General features: G+C 46.6%; 1 protein-coding gene across 1 annotated transcript in view; it reads right to left on the bottom strand.

Moving 5' to 3' along the window:
* Nucleotides 1–24,787, bottom strand: part of LCP2 (lymphocyte cytosolic protein 2) — a 197,971-nt gene that overhangs the window by 141,013 nt on the left and 32,171 nt on the right. Inside the window, exon 3 of the mRNA XM_088465046.1 lies at nt 11,765–11,811. Within this exon, the coding sequence (XP_088321172.1) occupies nt 11,765–11,811 (47 nt within the window). The remainder of the gene's footprint in view (nt 1–11,764; nt 11,812–24,787) is intronic.

The raw sequence follows: 24,787 nt of genomic DNA, 5'->3' as shown, positions 1-24,787 counted from the left end.
AGGGGGTCCCTCTCCTGGGTAGAGGACTCCTTCCTTACACACACACACACACAGCAGCAGGGAAGCAGCACACCAGTCTGGATGCAAGTACAAGCTGGTCGGCGCCAGTCTTTATTGTACAATGTCAGAAACATAAAGAAAACATAAACGTAAATTCTAGCCCTGTCGGGGCACTAACTTCACAGGTAGTTCCCTCACTACCAGAACCTGGCAGGGCCTAATGCCCTCGCCAGCAACAAAGCACAGCACACTACTCACAGATAGGTTTTCCAAGTGTCTCTGAGCAAACTCCCTGTCTGCTCTCCCAGGTGAGACAATCAGCCCTAAACACACTAGGCTTATATTGGCCACTCTCAGGTGGAAACCTTAACAAGCCTGTTACCAGGTTGCAAGGCCCAAAACCTGGAGTGGCCGTGGGTGGAGCCCTCCCTCTCCTCTCACCCACAACCCCCAGGTCCCAAACCGGCTTTTCAAAAAGCCGAAACTCAAGCCTGCTATACTGCAGACTTTCTCCTGGGGATTTTAAACACATAGGACAGGAATCTGGGATAAATGTCCCTGTCACAGACCACTTTACCAGTGATCCTATCACAATATATATATATATATATATATATGTACATACACAGTATATATATATATATATATATATACACACACAGACAAAAACCAGAAGGCGCTAAAACTTCCGTCGAAGTTCTTGAATGACACTCTTGATCGTATTCTTTGTATCGTACGGAATATTTCTTCTTTATCCCAAAGTTGGCAATGGAATACATAGATACATTCTTTCTTATACCATATGTGTATTTTCGTAGGTATAAAATAGCCAGTCAATCGTTTGCACCTTTGAGGAAATGCTGACAATAAACCCACTATCACCCTTGGGTGTGCGTATTTTTGTTTAGAATCAAAACTAAATGTCACATTACTTAATTAACTTTAGCATTGTGACATTAAGGCCTAAAACAATGAAATGCCCAAATGATGGTCCCAACATATTATTGTTTTGAAAGTATTAATGAAAAGGTAGTGACAGATGTGTACACATACATATAGCCTCCTTGCATGTTAAACAGACCTTATAATTTTGGCATGCCATGTATTTTTATTTTAGCCATTTTAATTTTAACAATGTGTCTTATTTGCACATCAATGTAAAGAGTATACACATGCAGCTTCTGCTGTTTCAAATGATATGCGGCATACCTATATTTTTTGTCAGACTGCGGGTGGATCTGCATGCCAAATGCTACGTTACAGTGTCATAAGCGATGCCACTGTAATGTAGCATTTATCATGCAGATACACCCGTTGTGTCACTTTATTGCAGTCACTACTCAATGTACCTGTTTTTAAGCATAGCTATAATTTGTCCAAACACACTTTTAAACATTTTAGTTATACTATATTTACATATTTACATTTCAGGACCATCAGGAGTTTCTGTGCCACCACCGCAGCCCAGACCACCTGTGACAACGGACCCAGGCACACATTTTGGCTTGGTGTTGGTGTCCTACACATCTGAAGAGGAGGCTGAGGGCCTGATTCAGACCCGGTCGCAAGCGCTTTGCACTCGCAAGCGGCCCAATGTTCTGCGCATGCACATGCGCACGCATCGTTCTGCGAGTGCATGAATTACTCTGTGCAACCACAAACTGCTCACTCGCCAAGCAAAGCCAGCCCAGTGTAAAGAGTGACAGGAGAGGCCGTTTGTGGGTGGTAACAGGGGCAGTCCAGTAATATAACGGGGGGTTGGAGATGCGAACGCAGGCGTGCCTGAGTGTTTCAACGCCATTTCAGAGGCATGCATAATTAACAGGCAGCGTCATAGTACGCTGGAGGATAATGGCTACCACAAGCACTGCATTTACATCCGATGGTGCTCGATGTACCAATGTTTTAATACACTTCCTGGAGATGACGTGTGCTGGTGTGCGTCTCTGCCTATGCGATTGGGCGTACGCTTACACAAAGTGGCCGCTCGCTAAAACATGGTGGGTGTGCTTATGCCTTGGCGAGCTTTCGCTTCCAATGCCGTCACTTTGAAAAATTAGCATATGCATCTAGCGAGTGTACGCAGATAGCGACCTGGTCTGAATCAGGCCCTGAGGCAACAATTCCGCTGAGCCCTCTGGAGGCAACAAGCCGAATTCCACCTACCCTGCAGCAACAGTCACCCACACAGCAAACAGCACAGCCACCCACCCCCAGTGCAGATGAGCTGGCTCAGTCCCTGCACAGCTTCCGTCAACACCAGATGCAGTACATGGAAAGTCAAACATTACAAATGGACAGCATCACACACCAGCTCAGGAAGCTAAATAGGACCTCCGCAGTAGCCCAGGGAACCCGCATCCGTATGGCCAGTGACTTGAGTAGGCATCTGGTGGAGCTAACACAGGCCACCAAAGACCAAAATGCAGCCATACAGGAGCAAACCCAGGCCTTTGTGGCATTACAAAGGGAGCTGGTGGCACATAGGGCCCTTAGGGAAGTGCCATCAGCATCTACTCCTAGCTTACAAGCCACCAGTCCCCAAACGGCCTTACCAATCAGTCCACCGAGGCGAAGTGCCCGTACACGGGGGGTGAAACTAAAGGGGCAGGGAGGGGTAGAGGCTCATCTGCCTCATAGTAATTATTTTATTCCCAAAAATGTCATGTTAATTTTGCAGAAATCTTACTAGTTTAGTAAAGTTAGTTAATTAAAATTTGTGTCTGACTTTCTTTATAAACTAATTAGATTTTAAAGTTTATTTGGAACTATTTTAAAATGGTACAGATGTTTGTATTCAATTAGCGGCAAAAAGTTGGAATCCGCAAAAAAAGTATCGCTGATTGTGACATTTCGCCAGGCGGAAACATCTCCGTATTCAAAACAAAATAGTTTTCGCGTACCCAAAAAAAGCAAGGCAATGTAACAGGCAAAAAAGATTTGCCTCGGAATAGTTGGAAAGAAAAGTGCAAAACCGCTAATTTGGGGTGCAAGGGTGGGGAAATTACTCAGCACCCTTGGAACAGCCCCCCAAAGGATAACTGCGTCAAAAAAACGTAAAAAAAATTAATATTAATACCCCAAAAAAGTACTCGGAAAATGGGGCTACAAAGTGCAAAGTGGGGGTACAAACTTGTAAACTAACAAAATAGGCTTTTGGGTGGTCTGCAAGTATGGCTAAGGTATTTTTTGGATTGCAGATGTTTGCTTGAAGTACGTTTTTATCACTTTATAAAACTTCACTTTAGCGACTTTAAAACATGCTTGCACCCAGTTTCAAGTACCACAAATTTGACAGGACAACTTATTTTTACAAATAAAAACTGCTTAATGCTATTCTTCAGCACTTCTATAAAGGCGCAAATTAGAGGCAATTGCCAGTACTTAAGTACCCCAAATAGCTTGATTAGGCCTATTCGGGGGGCATCTACATTGATCCCCAATATTAGCACAGGCTGATTTCATTCTGACAGCACTTTTTGCCTGGTTCACAGTTGTGTTTTCGCATCTTTTGGAATTGAATATGGCGAATAGGGGGCACACACTTTGTCTACAATAACACTGCTTAGTAAATAGACCCCTTCTGAAAAACATTACAGTTTGGGTTTGGGCAATGGTATTTATACACTTTGAAAAAAAAAATGTAAATAAGAGTATTTACATAGTTAAAAATGTGTTTATACACTTATATTCATAATTATATATGTTTATGGATTGAAATATTCCTTTTTTTAAAAATGTCCCCCCCCAAAAAAATGTCACATACAACTCTCCATTCTCACCTTGGTCTATCTTTTGGTGAGATAACGGTAATGTTTTATGTGCGAGTTTCGAACTCGCATCCTATTACATTGCACGAGTTGTATGTACACACTGGTGAAACTAGTGAGAGTGGATGTATATGTTGCAGCCACCTGTATTAGGGCCAATTAAGGATTGCATTCATTATCCTCTGTAAGATGAACTGTCAATTAGTGTCTGATTTCAGACTGTGATCGTTTTCTTGGTTACCCCTGATGAAGTCCTCTGCGTAGGACGAAACGCGTAGCGTTATTGAAAGCCGACATATCTCAAGAACCTCTGAGTGGACCCCACTATTTGAGCTCACACTCAAGCATGATAGTGGGTGTATTGTCAGCATTCCCTCAAAGGTGCAAACGATTGACTGGCTATTTTATACCTACGAAAATACACATATGGTATAAGAAAGACTGTGTCTATATATTCCATTGCCAACTTTGGGATAAAAAAGAAATATTCCATAATACACAAAGAATAAGATCAATAGTGTCACTCAAGAACTTCTACAGAAGTTTTAGCGCCTTCTGGTTTTTTGTCTGTATGTTATGTTCTTTGGGTACCCACTAACAGGGGTACTACTGTGAAGAGCTGCTGAATTGTCTAGCGCTAGTACAGGGTATTTTATTGTGAATATATACAGTATATAGAAATAAATAATAAAAAAAAGCTGTTAAACCAATGGTACATAACTCTTCCCAACTCCAGGGCTGAGACTCTGTTTCTCCCCCTCTTCCTTGGGCATTGAGCTTCATGCTGTCATTTTGCCTTCCCCCTAAGGCCCAGGACACTTACCCTCATCCACCTGCAACAGCAGCCAAAAGTATGGTATAGCATTATATAACTCCAACTATCTCCTCTAGCCTCTCCTCCACATTCACCATGTATTATACACCAGTGAGCAAGGGAATGTGAGGGAGGAGGAGGACATAAATGGCTCATGATACTTGGCTCAGCCAAGAAACCAGTGTGACAATTAGCACAAATGCTTAGTTCCTTCCTTTATCTATGGTATTGGACCCCAGTCTCTGTCTGATGATGGTTGACACAAGAGGGGAAATGTAACAGCCTGCGAGGATGGTTTTGCCTTTTAAGTTATTGGAATTTTAAAAGAACGGGAAGACTAGCTGGAGTCTTGTCACTGCCTATATCTTGCAGCCTATTACATTTGCCCCTAAGTATGAGTACACAAAGACAAAAATAGACCACAATATCGTTATTGTGTTGTACTTACATCTCTGCACACACCACACAGAGCCAGCACTTCAGTCTCATATTTAGCTGCATATACCCTGGGCCGGAATAATGTTCTGGGGGCCCTTGGCACTTAAAACAGCCACCCCCCCCAGAGCACACAAATTTATAACACACTTATATATACTTTCAGAAATCTCCAAGCATTGGATTTGAACACCAAACCTCCTTTACCATATTCATACACTTAACTTGTAAGCTATCAATAACAGTGTGATTTGTGTGCACAGCTACATCCTCCTGTATATAAAATACACAATTCTCAGCATGTCAAACCAGGGTCACACTATGAACCTCATACACAGCAGTCAAACACCAATACACGGATTGTCAGTTTAAAACTGTAGCTAGCTAACTGACCTGTATTAAGGAACTCAAAAACATCAAATAATGGTGGTTTTGTTATTAAATCCATATGATTGTACATCTTATATCTAAAATTAATTGGTCTATTTGTTTGCGTGTTTGTTTGTTTTGTTTGCTTGCTTGTCTGTCCGGTTATGCATTCAGACACCCCTGCACCAATTGGGATGAAACCAACGCAACGTGACCCAGTTGGATCCTGGTCAGGTTTTAAGGGGGTTAGGGTCCTCACGTTGGTGTACGCTAACCCGGGGAGCCTGTTCTGAGCCTTCCACTGGATGGATTTGGATGACAACTTCACAGAGTGGTAACATTGGATCCCATAAGAGATACTAGGGGGTTGTGGTCCCAGTCAGACTTCCTTTTTCTGTGCACTGGGCAGAACTTTGACCCGGGGACACTGGGCAGATTTTTGACCCGGTGAGCATTTTCTGGGCATCACATAATTTAGATGAAAACTTCACAGAGTGATTACATTGTATCCCAGAAGAAGTACTAGGGGGTTGAGTTCCAGGTCGGACCTCTTGTTGGTGTACGCTGGGCAGAACTATGACCTGTTCTGTGCCTTCCACTGGATGGATTTGGATTAAAACTTCACAGAGGGGTGGCAATTGGTCTGGGATGCTAACAAACTGGTTGGGGTCCCAGTCGGACCTCAAGGCGGAGTGCGCTGGGAAGAACTTTGACTCAGGGAGCCTTGTTCTGGGCCTTCCACTGGATGGATTTGGATGACATCACATAATAAAACTTAATAACTTGAAGATTTAAGTCTGGGCAATTCCAGGTACTTCAGCCAGTTGTCCATACAAAACTCTGTGCCTAATTTCTAGGGAGAGTCACAAGTTTTTTTTTACATTTTAGAAATAGCCCTGGATTCAGAATTCACCATCTACATAATATAATGTATTTACTGTATATGCTGAATGCTATTCTCATTTTCCCAATAAATATTTGAGGGATATCCCCTGAAAACAACCATTTTCGGAGAGCACCTACAAATATTAAGTATTCCCTAAATGTATGTAGGAGAGAGCACAACAGATAACGGTGATATTTGCTGTGGTCCCTCATTTTCCACTGCAAAAAACAGCTGCCATAGGTTTCTAAGGAGAGCTGCTTAATTGCCAAATTTACCAAGCTCCTCAATGGACGCATGCATGTGACACAGGTGTGGGTTCGCAAGAATCACGATTCACTCCTGTTGTGCCGTGTCCGTTGAGGAGGAAGGAGGTGCAGTCTTACACTGCCAACAGAAGAGAGGTAGGTGGAATTAATTACAGGGCGGGTGAAGTTGAGGACGAGGGGATGGGGTGGCCACTTTTTCTTAAATAGCGGGTGCTGCAGCAATACAATAGATGGAATTGAGGGGGCAGGAACGGGGGCCAAACAGACTGGATAAGAGTAGTGGATAGAGAGACGGGAAATGGGGGAGACGGATGGGAAGGCCGGAAGGAAAGACAGAGATAAAAAATCAAAAGGGGGAAGAGGGGAAGTAATAGGGGAGAAAGGAAGATTAGGGGGAAATGGGAGAATTAGGGGGAAGAATAGGGGGAGATTGAAGGAATAGAGAAAAGAATAGGGGAAGATGCAAGAAATACGAGGAGAAGGTAAAAATAGGAGAAAGCATAGGAGGAGATGGCAGAAATACAGAAATATGGCAGGAAAAGAGGAAAGATTAGGGAGAGATGGATGGAATACGGGAAGACGACAGATATAAGGGGAATATTCGGGGAGAGACGGAAGAAATAGGGGAAAGACTAGTGGGAGATGGAAGGAATAGGGTGAAGAATAGGGGTAGACAGGAGAAATAGGAAGGTGGGGGAAGAAAACCCCTGCACGATTGCTAGCGACCCAGCAAATATCTGGACCAAAATACTAGTTATACCATACAAGCTGTATTTGTTATTTTTGGTATGTGTATTATACCAATAAGAATTGTTAATTTGCAAGTTACATTGGATATATTGCACTATGGGGGTCATTCAGACCCGCTCGCGAGCGGCAGTACGGTCGCAAGCGGGTCGCCGTTCCCCACTGCGCATGCGCACGACGGAGGGAGCTACGTTGTGCGCATGCGCGAGACCCGGGGAACGACGGGCTTTCCATCGCTCCGGGTCTCGCACCAAAGGGGGCGTGCTGTCGATGTTGATTGACAGCACGCCCCCTTTGGTGGGCGTGCCGGGGGCGTGCCTGCCAGACGGAGGCGTTTCCATGGGAACGCCTACCGTCTCAAGCCGGCCCCACTGACATCACTAGTGATGTCAGTGGGAGTGATTTTGGCTCTGATAGAGCCAAAATCACTCCAGGGCTTGCGGCAGCAAGACCCTACCGCAGGGTCTCCGTCGCAAGGCTATAGCTGTGGGTGGTCACCCACAGCTATGTGAGCATCCAGGAGGCCGCTCCATTTTCATGGAGGAGGGCCCTGATTCAGAGCGAGCGCTCTGGTCAGAGCGTTCAGCTCTGAATCAGGCCCTATGGGGGTCATTCAGACCCACTCGCGAGCGGCAGTCCGCTCGCAAGTGGGTCGATGTTCCCCACTGCACATGCGCACGATGGAGGGAGCTCCGTCGTGCGCATGCGCGAGACCCGACGAGCGAAGGACTTTCCTTCGCTCAGAGTGTCTCATCAAAGGGGGCGTGCTGTCGATGGTGACTGACAGCACGCCCCCTTTGGTGGGCGTGCTGGGGGTGTGTCTGCTAGACGGAGGCGTTCCCAAGGGAACGCCTACCGTCTGAAGCCGGCCCCACTGACATCACTAGTGATGTCAGTGGGAGTTATTTTGTTTCTGATAGAGCCAAAATCACTCCTGGCCTTGCGGTTGAGAAACTCAACCGCAGGCTTTTACTCGCAGTTCCGATGGTCGCGATGGTCAAGACCATCGCGACCATCATTTTGCACGCGTATATGCTGTGGGTGGTGACCCACAGCTATACGAGCGTCCAGGAGGACGCTCCATATTAATGGAGGTGGGCCCTGATTCAGAGCGAGCGCTCTGGTCAGAGCGTCCGGCTCTGAATCAGGGCCTATGTTTGCTGTACTTCCCTGTTTCTTGTTCAGAAATTCTGTTTTAAGTGTGAAACTATACATTATATGTATAGAAACAAGCATCAACAAACATTTCATGTAGTTGCACAATATAGTGCACCCACATTCTCTCTGTGGTTTATACATCCTTCCTGGTCTGGAAACAGAAGAATTTTCAGTTTGTGTGCTAGTTCGGTTCTAGATATGTTCAGCATATGCTCTGCAGAACAGAGAAAAATACATGTGTCGTATAACCAAGTAAAATATTTGTGCAATATATAAGGGCAGGGCTATTTTTGAGGAGGAATGGTCCAGAATGCCATTCCTGAAGCTCTTTTCAAAAATGATATAAATCGGGAACAGAGTTCCGGAACCTGCCTGCTAGCAGGGGAGCAGTGAGGGTGGTTCCAGTGGAGCATGAGCTCCGGGCACCAAAATGGACAGAGGGCGCCATCCAGAGTTCCGGAATCATGGGGCACTACATAGTATGACGCACGCCTGTTAGTTTTATCATGGTTAGTTTGCTCGATATCCTAAATAAGTTACGGATTTTAAAAAAATATTACAAAACCTGGAATAATAATAATGGTGGTAGACAGAACATGACATGGTTAGTAGGGAATCGGTATGGAATAGCGCCTGCCGACCAAAGCAGAGTTTCCAGCAGAGGAAGCCCGACAGCGCTGGAAATTCCGATCTTCGATAGGTAAGTATTGACTAACCTAATGTAACCCCCTAACTCTAACCCTCCATAGGGGTGCCTAACCCTAAACTCCCCCCCAAGTGCCTAACCCTAACCCCCCTCTAAGTGCCTAACACTAACCCCCTCCCCTTCCCCGCTGCCTAAACCTAAGTCCCCCGGGGGGGTGCCTAACCCTAAGTCCCCCCCGGGGGTGCCTAACCCTAAGTCCCCCCCGGGGGTGCCTAACCCTCCCTCCCCCTAGCCTAACCCTCCCAGGGGGGTGCCTGACCCTAAGTCCCCCCCGGGTGCCCTAAACCTAACCCTCCCCCCCAGCGGCTGTCCGCTCGTGGCGCCCGGCATCCCTTCGATCGGGATATGACAGTCGGGAATCCGGCTGCCGGTATTAAGGCAGCCGGCTTCCCGCTAGTATACCGTTAGTAGTACTCACATTAATATAGGTGCAATGTATATTTGCGAAGTAGGAGCATTGCTGAGAAAGGAACTTCCCATAGGTATCCCCACTCCAGTGATAGCTGCTTGGGGCATTAATTGCAGTCATAAGCTGTGCACTCTGTGGAATTTCACAGTAGCACATGTATTCTGTCAATTTAAGTTAAATGATAAGAATATATAATACAATCTCCTCTATTGACTGATAACAATGATTCAAAGGAAATAAAAGTCAGATCCTAAGTGCTATACATAAATAAAGCAGTGTCAAAGCAGCTACCCCTTAATGTCAGATAGTGCATCACTAAAGCATTCCATTCCCCCAATGGGACCTCAATGCCCAGAATAATACTGTTACCGTTTCTTTCTCTTCACTTAAGTATTCCCCCGTAGGCTGGCCATACCCCACTAGCACAGTTAAGTATAGGGAGGTGGGGTGCTATGACATGCACTTTCTCCGGGCGCCATGGTTACACGCTACTCCTCTGTCTGCTAGCATTGCATTTGTGCACCTGGCATCCATCCAGATACAGTCATAACATGAAGAGACACTGACAGTCGCTGCAGCATATCGAATATAGCAATGGCCGCAAGTCAATCACAGCTCATGGACCGACAACCAATCAGGAGTGGCAGTTTGTGATTGGCTACCGGCAGCCATCCAGTGAAGTGTCTCTTCACTGGATGGCTGCCCGGACTGCGACTACAAATAGCTTGCGGGTCGCGCCATTCCTTCTCCTTCCACATTATATTTATAGTCCTGTGCCCACCCCTAGTCCCAGCCTTCCCTGCCATGTGCCCTCCCAGGTCCAGCCTTTCCTGTACCCCAGTCCAGAGTTCCTTGCCATGTGCCCCCAGAGACTAGCATTCACTGCCCTGTGCCCCCAAGGTCCAGCCTTCCCAGCCCTGTGCCCCCCCAGTTCAGTGTTCCCTGCCCTTTAACCACCCCCACTAGTTCAGCATTTACTGCCCTGTGCCCCCCAGGTCCAACCTTCCCTGCCCTGTGCCCACCAATCCAGCCTTCCCAGCTCTGTGCCCCCCCATCCAAAATTGCATGTTATGTGCCCCTCCAGTTCAGCATTCCCTGCCCTGTGCCCCTTCAGGTCCACCCATGCCTGCCCTGTGCCCCCAATTAGGACACGGGATTTTCCTACCCTGTGCCACGCCCCCACCATGTCTAGCCATCCCTGTGCCCCCGATTGGTCCAGCTCACCCTGTCCTGCACTTCCTCTTAGTCAAGCCCTCCCTGCCCTGCATACCACCTTGGTCCAGCCCACCCTACCTGCATCCCTCCAGGTCCTGTCCTATGACCCGCCATTAGTAGCCCTCCCATTTCCAAACAGCACTGGTCTCCCATATATATACCCCACAACCCACCTTTCCACTGTGCCCGCACCACCCACCTTTTCCTTGTGCCCCCACCACCCACCTTTCCCCTGTGCCCCCACCACCCACCTTTCCCCTGTGCCCCCACCACCCACCTTTCCCTTGTGCTCTTCACACACCACTTTTACTCTTCCTGCCACCCACTTTCATGTTCCACTTCTCCCTTTCTCATCACTTACCATTCTCCTCCTCTTCTGCTGAAGGTGATGGAGTCCTGCTGGCTGACAATCAGAAGCGACTTGGAGAAACCTGAGCATGGCAGGTAAGCACAATCTTCTGATTTAATTATTTTCCCTCTAACGCTGCTGTCGCTGGCAAAAACCCTGATGGCAGTAAAATTTGCCGGTTTTCGCCAGTGAAGGCTTCCCCATATGAACTACATAAGTATCATGGTGGTACTTGTATCGCCATAATACCTATTTTATGCGGATCTGGCTTTTTCAAAGTATTTTATGTGGATCTGTTTTTTTTAAATGTATTTTACAGTATGTGGATCTGGCGTTTTCAATGTATTTATGTTTTTGATGTGGATCTGACTTTTTCAATATTAATATGGATTTTGCTTTTCTCCTATCCAGTATGTATTGATGTGGCTTGATGTGGCTTTCCCTATATCTTTAGTATGGATTCTGGTTTTCCGTGGGTGTGCATGTGAATATACAGCGGTTTTCTTTCCTATATTTCTGTATTTGTAGTTATATATACTTATATGATAGACTGATATGTTATAATACCACCCACACCCACAGCACAAACTTTTAATTTTTTTTAAATAAAATGTAATTATAAAGATTGTTGAATACTTACGGTACTGTTATTTTTGGAAACTTTTGAATGTCATTTTCTGTCATTTCCTGTAACATAAAAGATATGACATGAATTTAGCAGTATGACATCTTTACATGCTCTGTAATGTGTTCATGTGAATTCATTTTGAGAGAAATAATGGACTCATATCTCTCTGGCAAATACATACTAGTTACAGGGCCTGATAAAAAAAAAATGGGGGCGTCTGCATACAAATATGCAGCGGCTGTGCTAAAATATACAAATGCTGCAGGAGGCGTCTTGCTTAAAAAGAAACCCACTGCAGTCTTTTGTGATCCGATGCTGCGTCTTTACGTAACCATCGAACATCTGAGTAATCCTCGGGTTACTCAGGATGTCAGGTAAATTCACACTCCGGGGCCAGTGAAGCTGCGTCTAAAAATGCACCCACTGGGCTTGGTACACCCAGAAAATGGGGCCATTTTCTGGGACGCTTGCCCCCAAACAGCCGCAGCCTGTCAAGCATGCTGCGGTATAGGGGTCACTGTGACAGTCGTTGCAGACACAGCTGCACATAGCCAGATTGGGTGGGTGGGCCTGCACAACGGCCCCGTCCCTGCATTAGTGTGTCTCGGGTATGTAAGATATATTTACCTTAACAAATGAAATTATCAAATTTCTGCCCTGCGAGATCTGCCACAGGTAACAGCTCAGCCATGAAGCAGTAGGTCACACAACCTACCAGTACTGGACAAGAAAATGTTGAAGTGCTTAGCTGAAATAAAAAGAATCAACTGTACTCGGTTGCAGCACTGACTACCGAGTTCATGGCTTGCCTTTCCATGGCCAAGCAACCACACATATACCTCAGATCACAACATACAATAAAATTCTAGATTATTGCAAGCTTCTAACTTTGTGGCAACGGGAATGTCCTTTGCTGTTTCAGCATGAAAGTGAAATAACTCAGCTGGTCTGCATAGAGCTCTGACGTCAAGTCCATCAAACACATGTGAGATGACTGGAATGCCACCTCTGAGCCAGTACTGCTGAACATTGGTGCCTTGGAGGCGGAATACTCTTACCTGGTTTGTGAGGCTCCTGGAAGTTCCGGTAGAATGGGCAAGTAGGAATAAGACATGCATTTAAAATGAATTTATAAACCTAGTCATGCTGGGGCAGTGTTTCCAATAAGAGGCTATCCCAGCGAAGACAATTCAATGATAATGCTTCAGGGTTCTCTCTGCGGCTGGTCTAACTGTGTATGCCTGCCACTAAGGGCCTGATTCAGAGATGTACAGAATGATGATAATTTCACAGTTGAGCGATTATCGGTAAACTGCACATGCATCAAGGTACATAACCGGGATCGCCGGACGCCGGTTCTAATCCCAATGCTGGAAGCCAAGCGGGTCTAATCCCGAAAGGTAAATATTTTCCTATTCACTAACCTAACCCCCCCCTAACCCTAACCCTCCCTTAGGGGTGGCTAAACCTAAACTCCCCCCAAGTGCCTAACCCTAACCCCCCCTGTAAGTGCCTAAACCTAACCCCCCCTTCCCCGCGGCCTAAACCTAAGTCTCCCGGGGGGGTGCCTAGCCCTAACCCGCCCAGGGGGGTGCCTAACCCTAAGTCCCCCCTGGGAGCCCCTAACCTAAACCCCCTCCCCCCGCAGCTGTCCGCGCATGGCTTACTTTCCATCGGGATGCCAGGCGTCGGGCTCCCAGTGTAGGTAAAATAACAGGCGTTGGGATTTCAACACCTGTCATTAGACCCTTGCCGGAATTATACCATCAGGATGCCAATGGTTGCCATTTAGACCAACGACATCCTGACTGCATACCACATAACCATAGTCACCGACAGTCAGGGAGCGTTTGTGAGCGGTAACGTTGAGTAGCGAAGAACGCAGGTGTGATGCAACCATATTGGGAGTATGTCACAGCCTACATCTGCGACTCGTAAGCAGTTAAAATGGTTCCAGCATTTCAGTTCCTGCATCCATTCTGAGTAGCCATAGGGTTACTCCAAACTGTGATACTCAAATAATCTGCGATTTATGCTGCGTCTTTGTACGCAGATGCTTGGATTTGCAAAGCCGCAGGTGTACGTCTAATTACAAATCCTGCCGGCTGCGACATTTGCATATTTTCGTACAGCAGCTGAGATCACAGGCACAGCATTGGCGCCATTAGCGTACATCTCTGAGTCAGGCCCTAAGTACGAGCATGCATCAATAATTTGACAGAGTAGAAAAGATCCTTCTATAGCATGGTGGCCAAAGAGTTCAACTACTAAGGCAATCTTCATAACTAATGATTTCTTTTTAATTAATAATTAGATATGAGCGGTTCAGATTCCTTGGAATCCGAACCTACCCGAACATTGGGAATCTGAGTCATTCCGAACGGAGGCTCGGGTCTTCCCGCCTGACTCGGATTCTACTCTAAGGCAAAACGTCATCCTCACGGGTTTTGGATTCTATATAAGGCACCGTGGACAGGACTCTGCGCCATTTCCTTGTCAGGCACGCTGCTGTATGCCGTACTTAACTCTGCTGTATAGGCTGTGCTGTGCCCAGACTCACAAGTGGCTGTGCTGCTAAGTGAATGTATATAGGGTGGTGCATGCTTCTGTATGTTGTGCTGTACTTTGCTGTATAGGCTGTGTCCACAGAATCAGTATGATTTACAAATCCCGACAGCGGCAGCCCAGCAGGGGTGAAAATCCAAATTGTCCAAAGGTAAGTATTTACTAACCCTATTCTACCCCCTAACCATAACCCTCCATTGAGGGTGCCTAACCCTAACCTCCCCCCCAAGGGCCTAAACCTAACCCCCCCTTCCCCGCTGACTAAACCTAAGTCCCCCGGGGGGGTGCCTAACCTTAACCTCCCCCCGGGGGAGCCTAACCCTAACCCCCCCTTCCCCTAGATTAACCCTAACCTCCCAGGGGGGTGCCTAACCATAAGTCCGCCCCGGGAGCCCCTAACCTAACCCTCCCCCCCGTGCAGCTGTCCGCACCTGACTTACCTGCAATCAGTAAGCCGTTGGGCTCCCAGCGTAGGTCTAATGACAGGCATTGGGATTTCGAAGCCTGTCATTAGACCCCTGTCGGGATTAGACAGGAAGCCGGCGATCGGGATTACGTCCATCGGTTACCCGTGTCCACACTCACAAGTGGCTGTGCTTCTTAGTCAATGTGTAAAGGGGATGCATGCTTCTGTATGTTGTGCTGTACTCTGCTGTATAGGCTGTGTCTAAACTCACAAGTCACAAGTGGCTGTGCTTCTTAGTCAATGTGTATGGGGGATGCTCGCTGCTATGCTGTGCTGTACTCTGTTGCATTGGCTGTGCTGTGTCTATCAGTAAGACATTCACATGCATATATAAGCCCTGTGACTCTATGCAGCTTGAATAGAGCTGTGCCTGCAACATCAAAAAATAAAACAATGAAATAAAATAATTGTATTGTATTGTTTGTACTGTTTGGTGCACTTTCTTCATGTGCATATATGAGCCCTGTGGCTCCAGTCCATGCAGGAATAGAGCTGCGCTATAAAAAAAAATAAATTAAATAATTGTATTGTTTGTTGCGCCTTGTTGACATGCATTTATAAGCCCTGTAGTTCCAGTCCATGCAAGAATAGAACTGTGACATAAAAAAATAAATTAAATTATTGTACTGTTTGGTGTGCTTTGTTTACATGCATATAAAAGCCACGCAGTGATCTGCGAATTGAAAAATAGATGATGTTCAGATTATAGAAGCGCAACCAAATATTGTTACTACAGCTGGTGCCACCAGTCATGATGACGGCGCTAGTCCTTCAACGTCATTTACTAAGGCCGATGCTAAAGGGTATAGTGGGTCTAAGTCTAAACTAAAAAAAATATATATACAGTGCTAAAGAAAAAAACATCTAATAAAGGGAAAGTATGGTGCAGAAAAATAATAAATTGCCAACATGCCATTCACCACATGCAGTGGCAAGGAAAGACTGAGGCCTTGGCCTTTATTTATGAGTGGTGGTTCAGCAAGTGTCAGTGAGGCATCTTCCGCTGCCTCTCATGACAATGCAAGACCTTATCACTCAGAGTCTAGAAGAGGGGTAAGAAAAGTAAAACAACTAAGGCAATTGGACAAACTGTGCATTCAGAAACAGAAATGTTACAAATGCCTGAGGAGAGTCTAAGTGTGTCCACAAATGCAATGTGTGAGCTTGACATTTCTGATATTGTTGTACTCGCAGAGAAGCCGCATTCCAGCACAAATATAGTTGATGACATAGAAGTTGAGGATGCCACCGAGGAAGTGCAAGAGGATGAGGGGGATATTTGTGGATCTGACGCTGGCACTAATGAGGATGTTGAGGATGAGGATGTTGCTTGTGTAAGTCAGGCACCAGTGGAAGCAGCTTTTGGCCATGATAAGAGGAAGGCCATTGCCTTTCCTGGGCATAGGACCAACAAATGCACCTCTTATGTGTGGAATTATTTGTACCCAAATCCTGACAATTGTCAAGCCATCTGTAGTGTTTGTAAATCCATGATAAGTAGATGTAGAGGCATTAACCATCTAGGAACCTCCTCCCTGTTACGTCACTTGCAGCGAACTCATGAAATTTTTTTTACAACATCAGAAACTGGTGCTAAAAAAATAACAACAAGCAGTCCAGCATCAGCTATCTCCCATCTCTCAAGTTCAACTAGATCCCAGCACCTGCAATCTCTACCCCCAACACCTTCATCCTCAATATTCACAGTAATGATCGGAGGTAGTCCTGCATCCAGTTTGTTAAGGCTAGGTGACTCCTTACCTCTCCAGGATTCCTCAGAAGAATCCTTCAGTGCTACTAGGCCTGCTGCTGCTGGTGCTGGGGATGGATCTTCATCCCAGAAGGGGACCAAGAAGACTACTATTTAAAAAAACTACTGACTCTGAAACAATCCTTTGCAAGGGGAAGCCAGTATGACAGCTCTCATCCAGTCACAAAAGTGAATATTGACAATAATATTGTGATCTGGGAGGTAGTCAAAATTTACTGGAAATGAGTGGAAATTAGTGTTATTGAGATTAATAATACTCTAGGAACAAAAATAGAAAAAATTATGTGATTTTAGCTTTTTTGTAAATATTTGGAAAAAGTCCAAAACTAAAACCAGTCACGGCGGTTTGCCAAAATCAAAACCAGCATAAATGCACATCTCTCTATTAATAATATACTTCCTTTTAGTTGCTTAAAGGTTGTCAACAAGCTTTAGAACACCAGACAGGCGTGAGGAACACTATACACTGCAAGCCCCGGAGCGAGAGAGAAAGCCTGGGCGGCTGTCGATGTTGATCGACAGCTCGACCCGTTTTGTAGGCGTGGCGGGGGGGTGGTTTCACAAATGGAGGCGTTCCTTAAGGAACGCCTGCCGTTTTGTGGGCGGCCACACTGACATCAGCAGTGATGTCAGTGGGGAGCTTCCTGCTCGATCAGAGCAGGAAGCTGCCTGGGGTTTGCGGTTGCCGAGACCCAACCTTAGGTTCTCGTCGCAAGCCCCGATGGTCACAATGGTCTTGACCATCGTGACCATCAACCTGGTCAGTCGCTAAAGCTGTGGGTGGTAACCCACAGCTTAGCTAGCGACCAGGAGGCCGCACTTGAACAGTCAAGCGGCCGCCCACATTCAGATCAAGCGCTCGCTTCTTGCGACCGCCTCTGAATGAGGGCCAATGAGCTTTAGGCTTCTTGTTGGTCCTAGGGTTCACACAATAACAGCCACCATTTTAGAAGCTATACTACAGAAATGGTGGAGCCCAGCGAGAACCTGTTTCAGTATGCGGTTCCCGTGGCTTCACTAATGGGTAGGAACTAGGGGTGTGCACCGGCCACTTTTCGTGTTTTGTGTTTTGGTTTTGGATCTGGATCTTTCTTCGTGTTTTGGATCTGGATTGGTTTTGCCAAAACCACCCTTCCGTGTTTTGGGTTCTGGGTTTTGTGTTTTGGATCTGTATTTTTTTTAAAAAAAGCATAAAAACAGCTAAAATCACAGAATTTGTTGGTTTCTCTGCTCCTATGCTATTATTAACCTCAATAACCTTAATTTCCACTCATTTCCAGTCTATTCTGAAAACCTCACACCTCACAATAGTGTTTTCATGTCCAAAAGGTTGCACCGAGGTAGCTGGATGACTATGCTAAGCGACACGAGTGGGCGGCACAAACACGTGACCCATCTAGGAGTGACACTGCAGTGGCAGACAGGATGGCAGTTAGAAAAACTAGGCCCCAAACTGTACATAATGCAAAGAAAAAAAAGAAGTGCAAGATGGAATTGTCCTTGGGCCCTCCCACCCACCCTTATGTTGTATAAACAGGACATGCACACTTTAACAAATCAATCATTTTAGCGCCAGGGTCTGCCACACAACTGTGGCTGAAATGATTGGTTCGTTTGGGCCCCCACAAAACAAGCTGGCAATTAATGTGTCCCTGCACAAACTGGCTCTACGGAGGCAAGATGTCATCCTCATCCTCCTCATCCACCGATTCCTCACCCTCTTCAGTGTGTACATCCTCATCCTCACAAAGTATTAACTCGTCCCCACTTGAATCCACCACCACAGGTCCCTCTGTACCTTCTGGAGGCTGGTCTCCCTGGAAGAGCTGATAATTCATTTTGATGAACATCATCTTCTCCACATTCTGTGGAAGCAACCTCCTACGCCTTTCGCTGCCAAGGTTCCCGGCTGCACTAAACACTCTTTCGGAGTACACACTGGAGGGGGGGCAACTCAGGTAAAATAGAGCCAGCTTGTACAGGGGCCTCCAAATTGCCTCTTTTTCCTGCCAGTACAGGTATGGACTGTCTGACATGCCTACTTGAATGCTGTCACCGATGTAATCCTCCACCATTCTGTCAATGGTGACAGTATCATATGCAGTGACAGTAGACATGTCAGAAATTGTTGCCAGGTCCTTCAGTCCGGACCAGATGTCCAAACTTGGTCCTGCCTGCCCTGCATCACCGCCAGCGGGTTGCTTAGGATACCTAAGTTTTTTCCTGGCAGCCCCAGTTGCGGGAGAAAATGAAGAAGGAGCCGTTGACGTGTCACGTTCCGCTTCAGCTGACAGTGTGTTCACCAGCAGGTCTTTGCACCTCTGCAGGCTTGTGTCGGCCGGAAAGACAGACACCACATAGGCTTTAAACCTAGGATCAAGCACGGTGGCCAAAATGTAGTGGTCTGATTTCAACAGATTGACCACCCTGGAATCCTGGCAAAGCGAATGAAGGGCTTCATCCACAAGTCCCACATGCCGAGCGGAATCGCTCCGTCTTAGCTCCTCCTTCACTTTCTCCAGCTGCTTCTGCAAAAGCCTGATGAGGGGAATGACCTGACTCAAGCTGGCTGTGTCTGAACTGACTTCACGTGTGGCAAGTTCGAAGGGCTGGAGAACCTTGCACAACACGGAAATCATTCTCCACTGCGCTTGAGTCAGGTGCATACCCCCTCCTTTGCCTATGTCATAGGTGGATGTATAGGCTTGTATGGCCTTTTGCTGCTCCTCCATCCTCTGAAGCATATAGAGGGTTGAGTTCCACCGCGTCACAACCTCTTGCTTCAGGTGATGGCGGGGCAGGTTCAAGAGTGTTTGCTGGCGCTCCAGTCTTCGGCACGCAGTCGCTGAATGGCGAAAGTGGCCAGAAATTTTTCGGGCCACCCAAAGCGTCTCCTGCACGCCCCTGTCGCTTTTCAGAAAATTCTGCACCACCAAGTTTATTGTGTGAGCAAAACATGGGACGTGCTGGAATTTGCCCAGATGTAATGCCCGCACAATATTGGTGGCGTTGTCAGATATCACAAATCCCCAGGAGAGTCTAAGTGGTGTAAGCCACTGGGCGATGATTTCCCTCAGTTTCTCTAAGAGGTTGTCAGCGGTGTGCCTCTTACTGAAACCGGTGATACACAGCGTAGCCTGCCTTGTAACGAGCTGGCGTTTCTGAGATGCTGCTACTGGTGACGCTGCTGCTGTTGCTGCGTAAGGTGATACATCTACCCAGTGGGCTGTCACAGTCATATAGTCCTTAGTCTGCCCTGTTCCACTTGTCCACATGTCCGTGGTTAAGTGGACATTGTGTACAACGGCATTTTTCAGGACACTGAGGACACTTTTTCTGACGTTTCTGTACAGTCTCGGTATCGCCTGCCTAGTGAAGTGGAATCTAGACGGGATTTGGAACCGGGGACACACTACCTCCATCAATTGTCTAAATCCCACTGCACTAATGGCGGATACCGGACGCACGTCTAACACCAACATAGCAGTCAAGGCCTCAGTTATACGTTTTGCTTCAGGATGACTGCTGTCGTACTTCATCCTCCTCGCTAAGGACTGTTGGAGGGTCAATTGTTTAGTAAAAGTAGTGGTGTTCCTACTTCCTCTCTGGGATGATGAACGACTCCCAGCAGCAGCAACAGCAGCAGCGGCAGCAGTAGGCGTAGCAATGCAGGATCCTCCAGAGGAATCCCGGATAGGAGAGTCAGTCATGCCAGTGACATGGCCTGCAGGACTACTTCCGATCCTGACTAAGGAGGAAATTGACGAGGAGGGAGTTGACGGTGTGGTTTGCAGGCGCTTGGATACAACAGGACAACGGGATTTAGGTGTCCCTGGACTGCTTACGGTCTTAGCCAAAGTTTCTGAACTTGACAGTAACTTTTTATGAACGCGCTGCAGGTGCCGTATAAGGGAGGATGTTCCTAGGTGGTTGACGTCCCTACCCCTACTTATTTCACCTTTACATATGGTACATATGGCAAGACAGTTGTTGTCCGGATTTGGATAGAAATATTGCCAGACCAAAGAGGTGGAATGTTTGGTCTTCTGCCCAGGCATGACCGTGATGGGCTTTTTCATCCCACGGACAACAACTGTCTCCCCCGGAGCCTGATTTAAACAAACCACATCACCATCAGAATCCTCCTCGCCAACTTCCTCCTCAGCGCCAGCTACACCAGTATCCTCATCCTGTTGTACTTCAACAGTGACATCTTCAATTTGCATATCAGCAAGTGGACTGTGGGTGCTCCTTTCAGCACTTGCATGGGGCGTGCAAATGGTGGAAAGAGCCACCTCTTCCCGTCCAGTGCTGGGAAGGTCAGGCATCGCAACCACCACCACACTTGGACTCTCCTTGGGGATTTGTGATATCTTCTTAGAAAGCACAGTTCTTCGCTGTGCTTTTGCCAGCTTAACTCTTTTGATTTTTTTAGTGGGAGGAGGGCTTCCATCGTCATGTGAAGCTGAACCACTAGTCATGAACATACTAGGGATCGACCTTAGCCGTTCCTTGCCACTCCGTGTCGTAAATGGCATATTGGCAAGTTTACGTTTCTCTTCAGCTGATTTAAATGTCTTTTTCAAGGTCATTTTCCTGAACTTTGCCATTTGGGATTGTATGTGCCCTCTACTATGACATTGGGCATCGGCCTTGGCAGACGACGTTGATGGCATGTTATCGTCTATGTCATGACTAGTGGCAGCAGCTTCAGCACTAGGAGGAAGTGGTTCTTGATCTTTCTCTATTTTATTTTTATCGGAGAAAGTTTGGTCCTCAATTTATGATATATCGATTTGATATATACGTGCGGCTAAACACAGAAAATAATTTTTTTTTTGGTTTGGACTGGAGTGTACTTTCGGGGGTTACAGCACCCTTAACGGTCAAGCCAGCCGGCCCTTTACTTATGACACAGGCACACGCTTGGCACTACTTTGTTGATGCACGTGCGGCTACTGCGCACACAATTCACAAACACAGAAAATAATTTTTTTTTTGGTTTAGACTGGAGTGTACTCTCGGGGGTTACAGCACCCTTAACGGTCAAGCCAGCCGGCCCTTTACTTATGACACAGGCGCACGCTTGGCACTACTTTGTTGATGCACGTGCGGCTACTGCGCACACAATTCACAAACACAGAAAATAATTTTTTTTTTGGTTTGGACTGGAGTGTACTTTCGGGGGTTACAGCACCCTTAACGGTCAAGCCAGCCGGCCCTTTACTTATGACACAGGCGCACGCTTGGCACTACTTTGTTGATGCACGTGCGGCTACTGCGCACACAATTCACAAACACAGAAAATAATTTTTTTTTTGGTTTGGACTGGAGTGTACTCTCGGGGGTTACAGCACCCTTAACGGTCAAGCCAGCCGGCCCTTTACTTATGACACAGGCGCACGCTTGGCACTGCTTTGTTGATGCACGTGCGGCTACTGCGCACACAATTCACAAACACAGAAAATAATTTTTTTTTGGGTTTGGACTGGAGTGTACTTTCGGGGGTTACAGCACCCTTAACGGTCAAGCCAGCCGGCCCTTTACTTATGACACAGGCGCACGCTTGGCACTACTTTGTTGATGCACGTGCGGCTACTGCGCACACAATTCACAAACACAGAAAATAATTTTTTTTTTGGTTTGGACTGGAGTGTACTTTCGGGGGTTACAGCACCCTTAACGGTCAAGCCAGCCGGCCCTTTACTTATGACACAGGCGCACGCTTGGCACTACTTTGTTGATGCACGTGCGGCTACTGCGCACACAATTCACAAACACAGAAAATAATTTTTTTTTTGGTTTGGACTGGAGTGTACTTTCGGGGGTTACAGCACCCTTAACGGTCAAGCCAGCCGGCCCTTTACTTATGACACAGGCGCACGCTTGGCACTACTTTGTTGATGCACGTGCGGCTACTGCGCACACAATTCACAAACACAGAAAATAATTTTTTTTTTGGTTTGGACTGGAGTGTACTCTCGGGGGTTACAGCACCCTTAACGGTCAAGCCAGCCGGCCCTTTACTTATGACACAGGCGCACGCTTGGCACTACTTTGTTGATGCACGTGCGGCTACTGCGCACACAATTCACAAACACAGAAAATAATTTTTTTTTTGGTTTGGACTGGAGTGTACTTTCGGGGGTTACAGCACCCTTAACGGTCAAGCCAGCCGGCCCTTTACTTATGACACAGGCGCACGCTTGGCACTACTTTGTTGATGCACGTGCGGCTACTGCGCACACAATTCACAAACACAGAAAATAATTTTTTTTTTGGTTTGGACTGGAGTGTACTTTGGGGGTTACAGCACCCTTTAACGGTCAAGCCAGCCGGCCCTTTACTTATGACACAGGCGCACGCTTGGCACTACTTTGTTGATGCACGTGCGGCTACTGCGCACACAATTCACAAACACAGAAAATATTTTTTTTTTTGGTTTGGACTGGAGTGTACTTTCGGGGGTTACAGCACCCTTAACGGTCAAGCCAGCCGGCCCTTTACTTATGACACAGGCGCACGCTTGGCACTACTTTGTTGATGCACGTGCGGCTACTGCGCACACAATTCACAAACACAGAAAATAATTTTTTTTTTGGTTTGGACTGGAGTGTACTTTCGGGGGTTACAGCACCCTTAACAGTCAAGCCAGCCGTCCCTTTACTTATGACACAGGTGCACGCTTGGCACTACTTTGTTGATGCACGTGCGGCTACTGCGCACACAATTCACAAACACAGAAAATCATTTTTTTTTTGGTTTGGACTGGAGTGTACTTTCGGGGGTTACAGCACCCTTAACGGTCAAGCCAGCCGGCCCTTTACTTATGACACAGGCGCACGCTTGGCACTACTTTGTTGATGCACGTGCGGCTACTGCGCACACAATTCACAAACACAGAAAATAATTTTTTTTTGGTTTGGACTGGAGTGTACTTTCGGGGGTTACAGCACCCTTTAACGGTCAAGCCAGCCGGCCCTTTACTTATGACACAGGCGCACGCTTGGCACTACTTTGTTGATGCACGTGCGGCTACTGCGCACACAATTCACAAACACAGAAAATATATTATTTTTTTAGCACTTGGGGGGAGCACCCCTGATGGACAGAGCACCCCCTGGACAACACTACAGCACTCCTTTAGGACTGGGACACTGCACAGGACTTTGGAGTGGACACAGCCCCTATGGAGAACTGACTGCACAACACAGTCCAGCCAGCCCCTATGGACTTTGAAGTAGTGGACACAGCCCCTATTAACAACAGCAGCACAGCACAACACAGCCAGCCCCTATGGACTTTGAAGTAGTGGACAACAGCAGCACTACACTACACTACACTACACAGCCCTAACTCCCACCCTCCCTCTTCACTGTCCACAGCCGAGTGAGAAAATGGCGCCGACGCGGGTACCTTATATAGGATCCAAAACCCGCGAGACTCGGAAGGCGGGATGATGACATTTTGCCTCGATTTCAGATCCGAGTCAGGCGGGAAAAGTCGAGCCTGACTCGGATCAGACTCGGATCGGGGGGGCTCGGGGGGGTTCGGATTTCAGAAATCCGAACCCGCTCACCCCTAGTAGGAACAGGTCGCTGTAACCTGAATATGGACCCAGGGAAGCTAAAATATGTTATATATACAGTATAAACTGTATTGTGGTGATAACAGGGTAAGAGATCTATTTATTAACTAGCATTGTAAAGTCTTATCAATCACTACTAAAGTATAAAGCAGCCTAGCGTGAGTTGTTAGTTAGGTTTGAAGTGAGTTAGTGCCCTGAATGTAAACTTGTTGTTTAAAGTCACATTTTCTGACAATTAAAGCTTGTTGATGTTTATTTCTGAGTTTTGCTGATTAGAGATCCTTTTCTTCAGTAAAATACGAGCCTGCACTGACTAAACGGCTGTTATCAGAGCTCGTTTCCTATGACAATATATATTATATAATGTATAGGAATGCATATAAAATATCATGTTATCACTTACACCTTCAAAGTATTAATGTCACGTCCGCAAACTAGACTTGATCTGCAGGAAAGGAACTTTGTCAGGCAAATGTGGCTTGCTGAGTCATAGGATTACATCCTTGGAACTTGTAAGTGATGGTGTTGGAGAGGTAACACTTTTTTTACTTAGAGTCCCACAATCCTAGATCTTATATTATAACTAGGGGTGTGCACCGGCCACTTTTCGTGTTTTGTGTTTTGGTTTTGGATCTGGATCTTTCT

This window comes from Taudactylus pleione, unplaced genomic scaffold, assembly GCF_031769625.1.
Source record: "Taudactylus pleione unplaced genomic scaffold, aTauple2 ptg001827l, whole genome shotgun sequence".
NCBI classification, from domain to species: Eukaryota; Metazoa; Chordata; class Amphibia; order Anura; family Myobatrachidae; genus Taudactylus; species Taudactylus pleione.
This window is presented reverse-complemented; position numbering and strand designations above follow the sequence as displayed.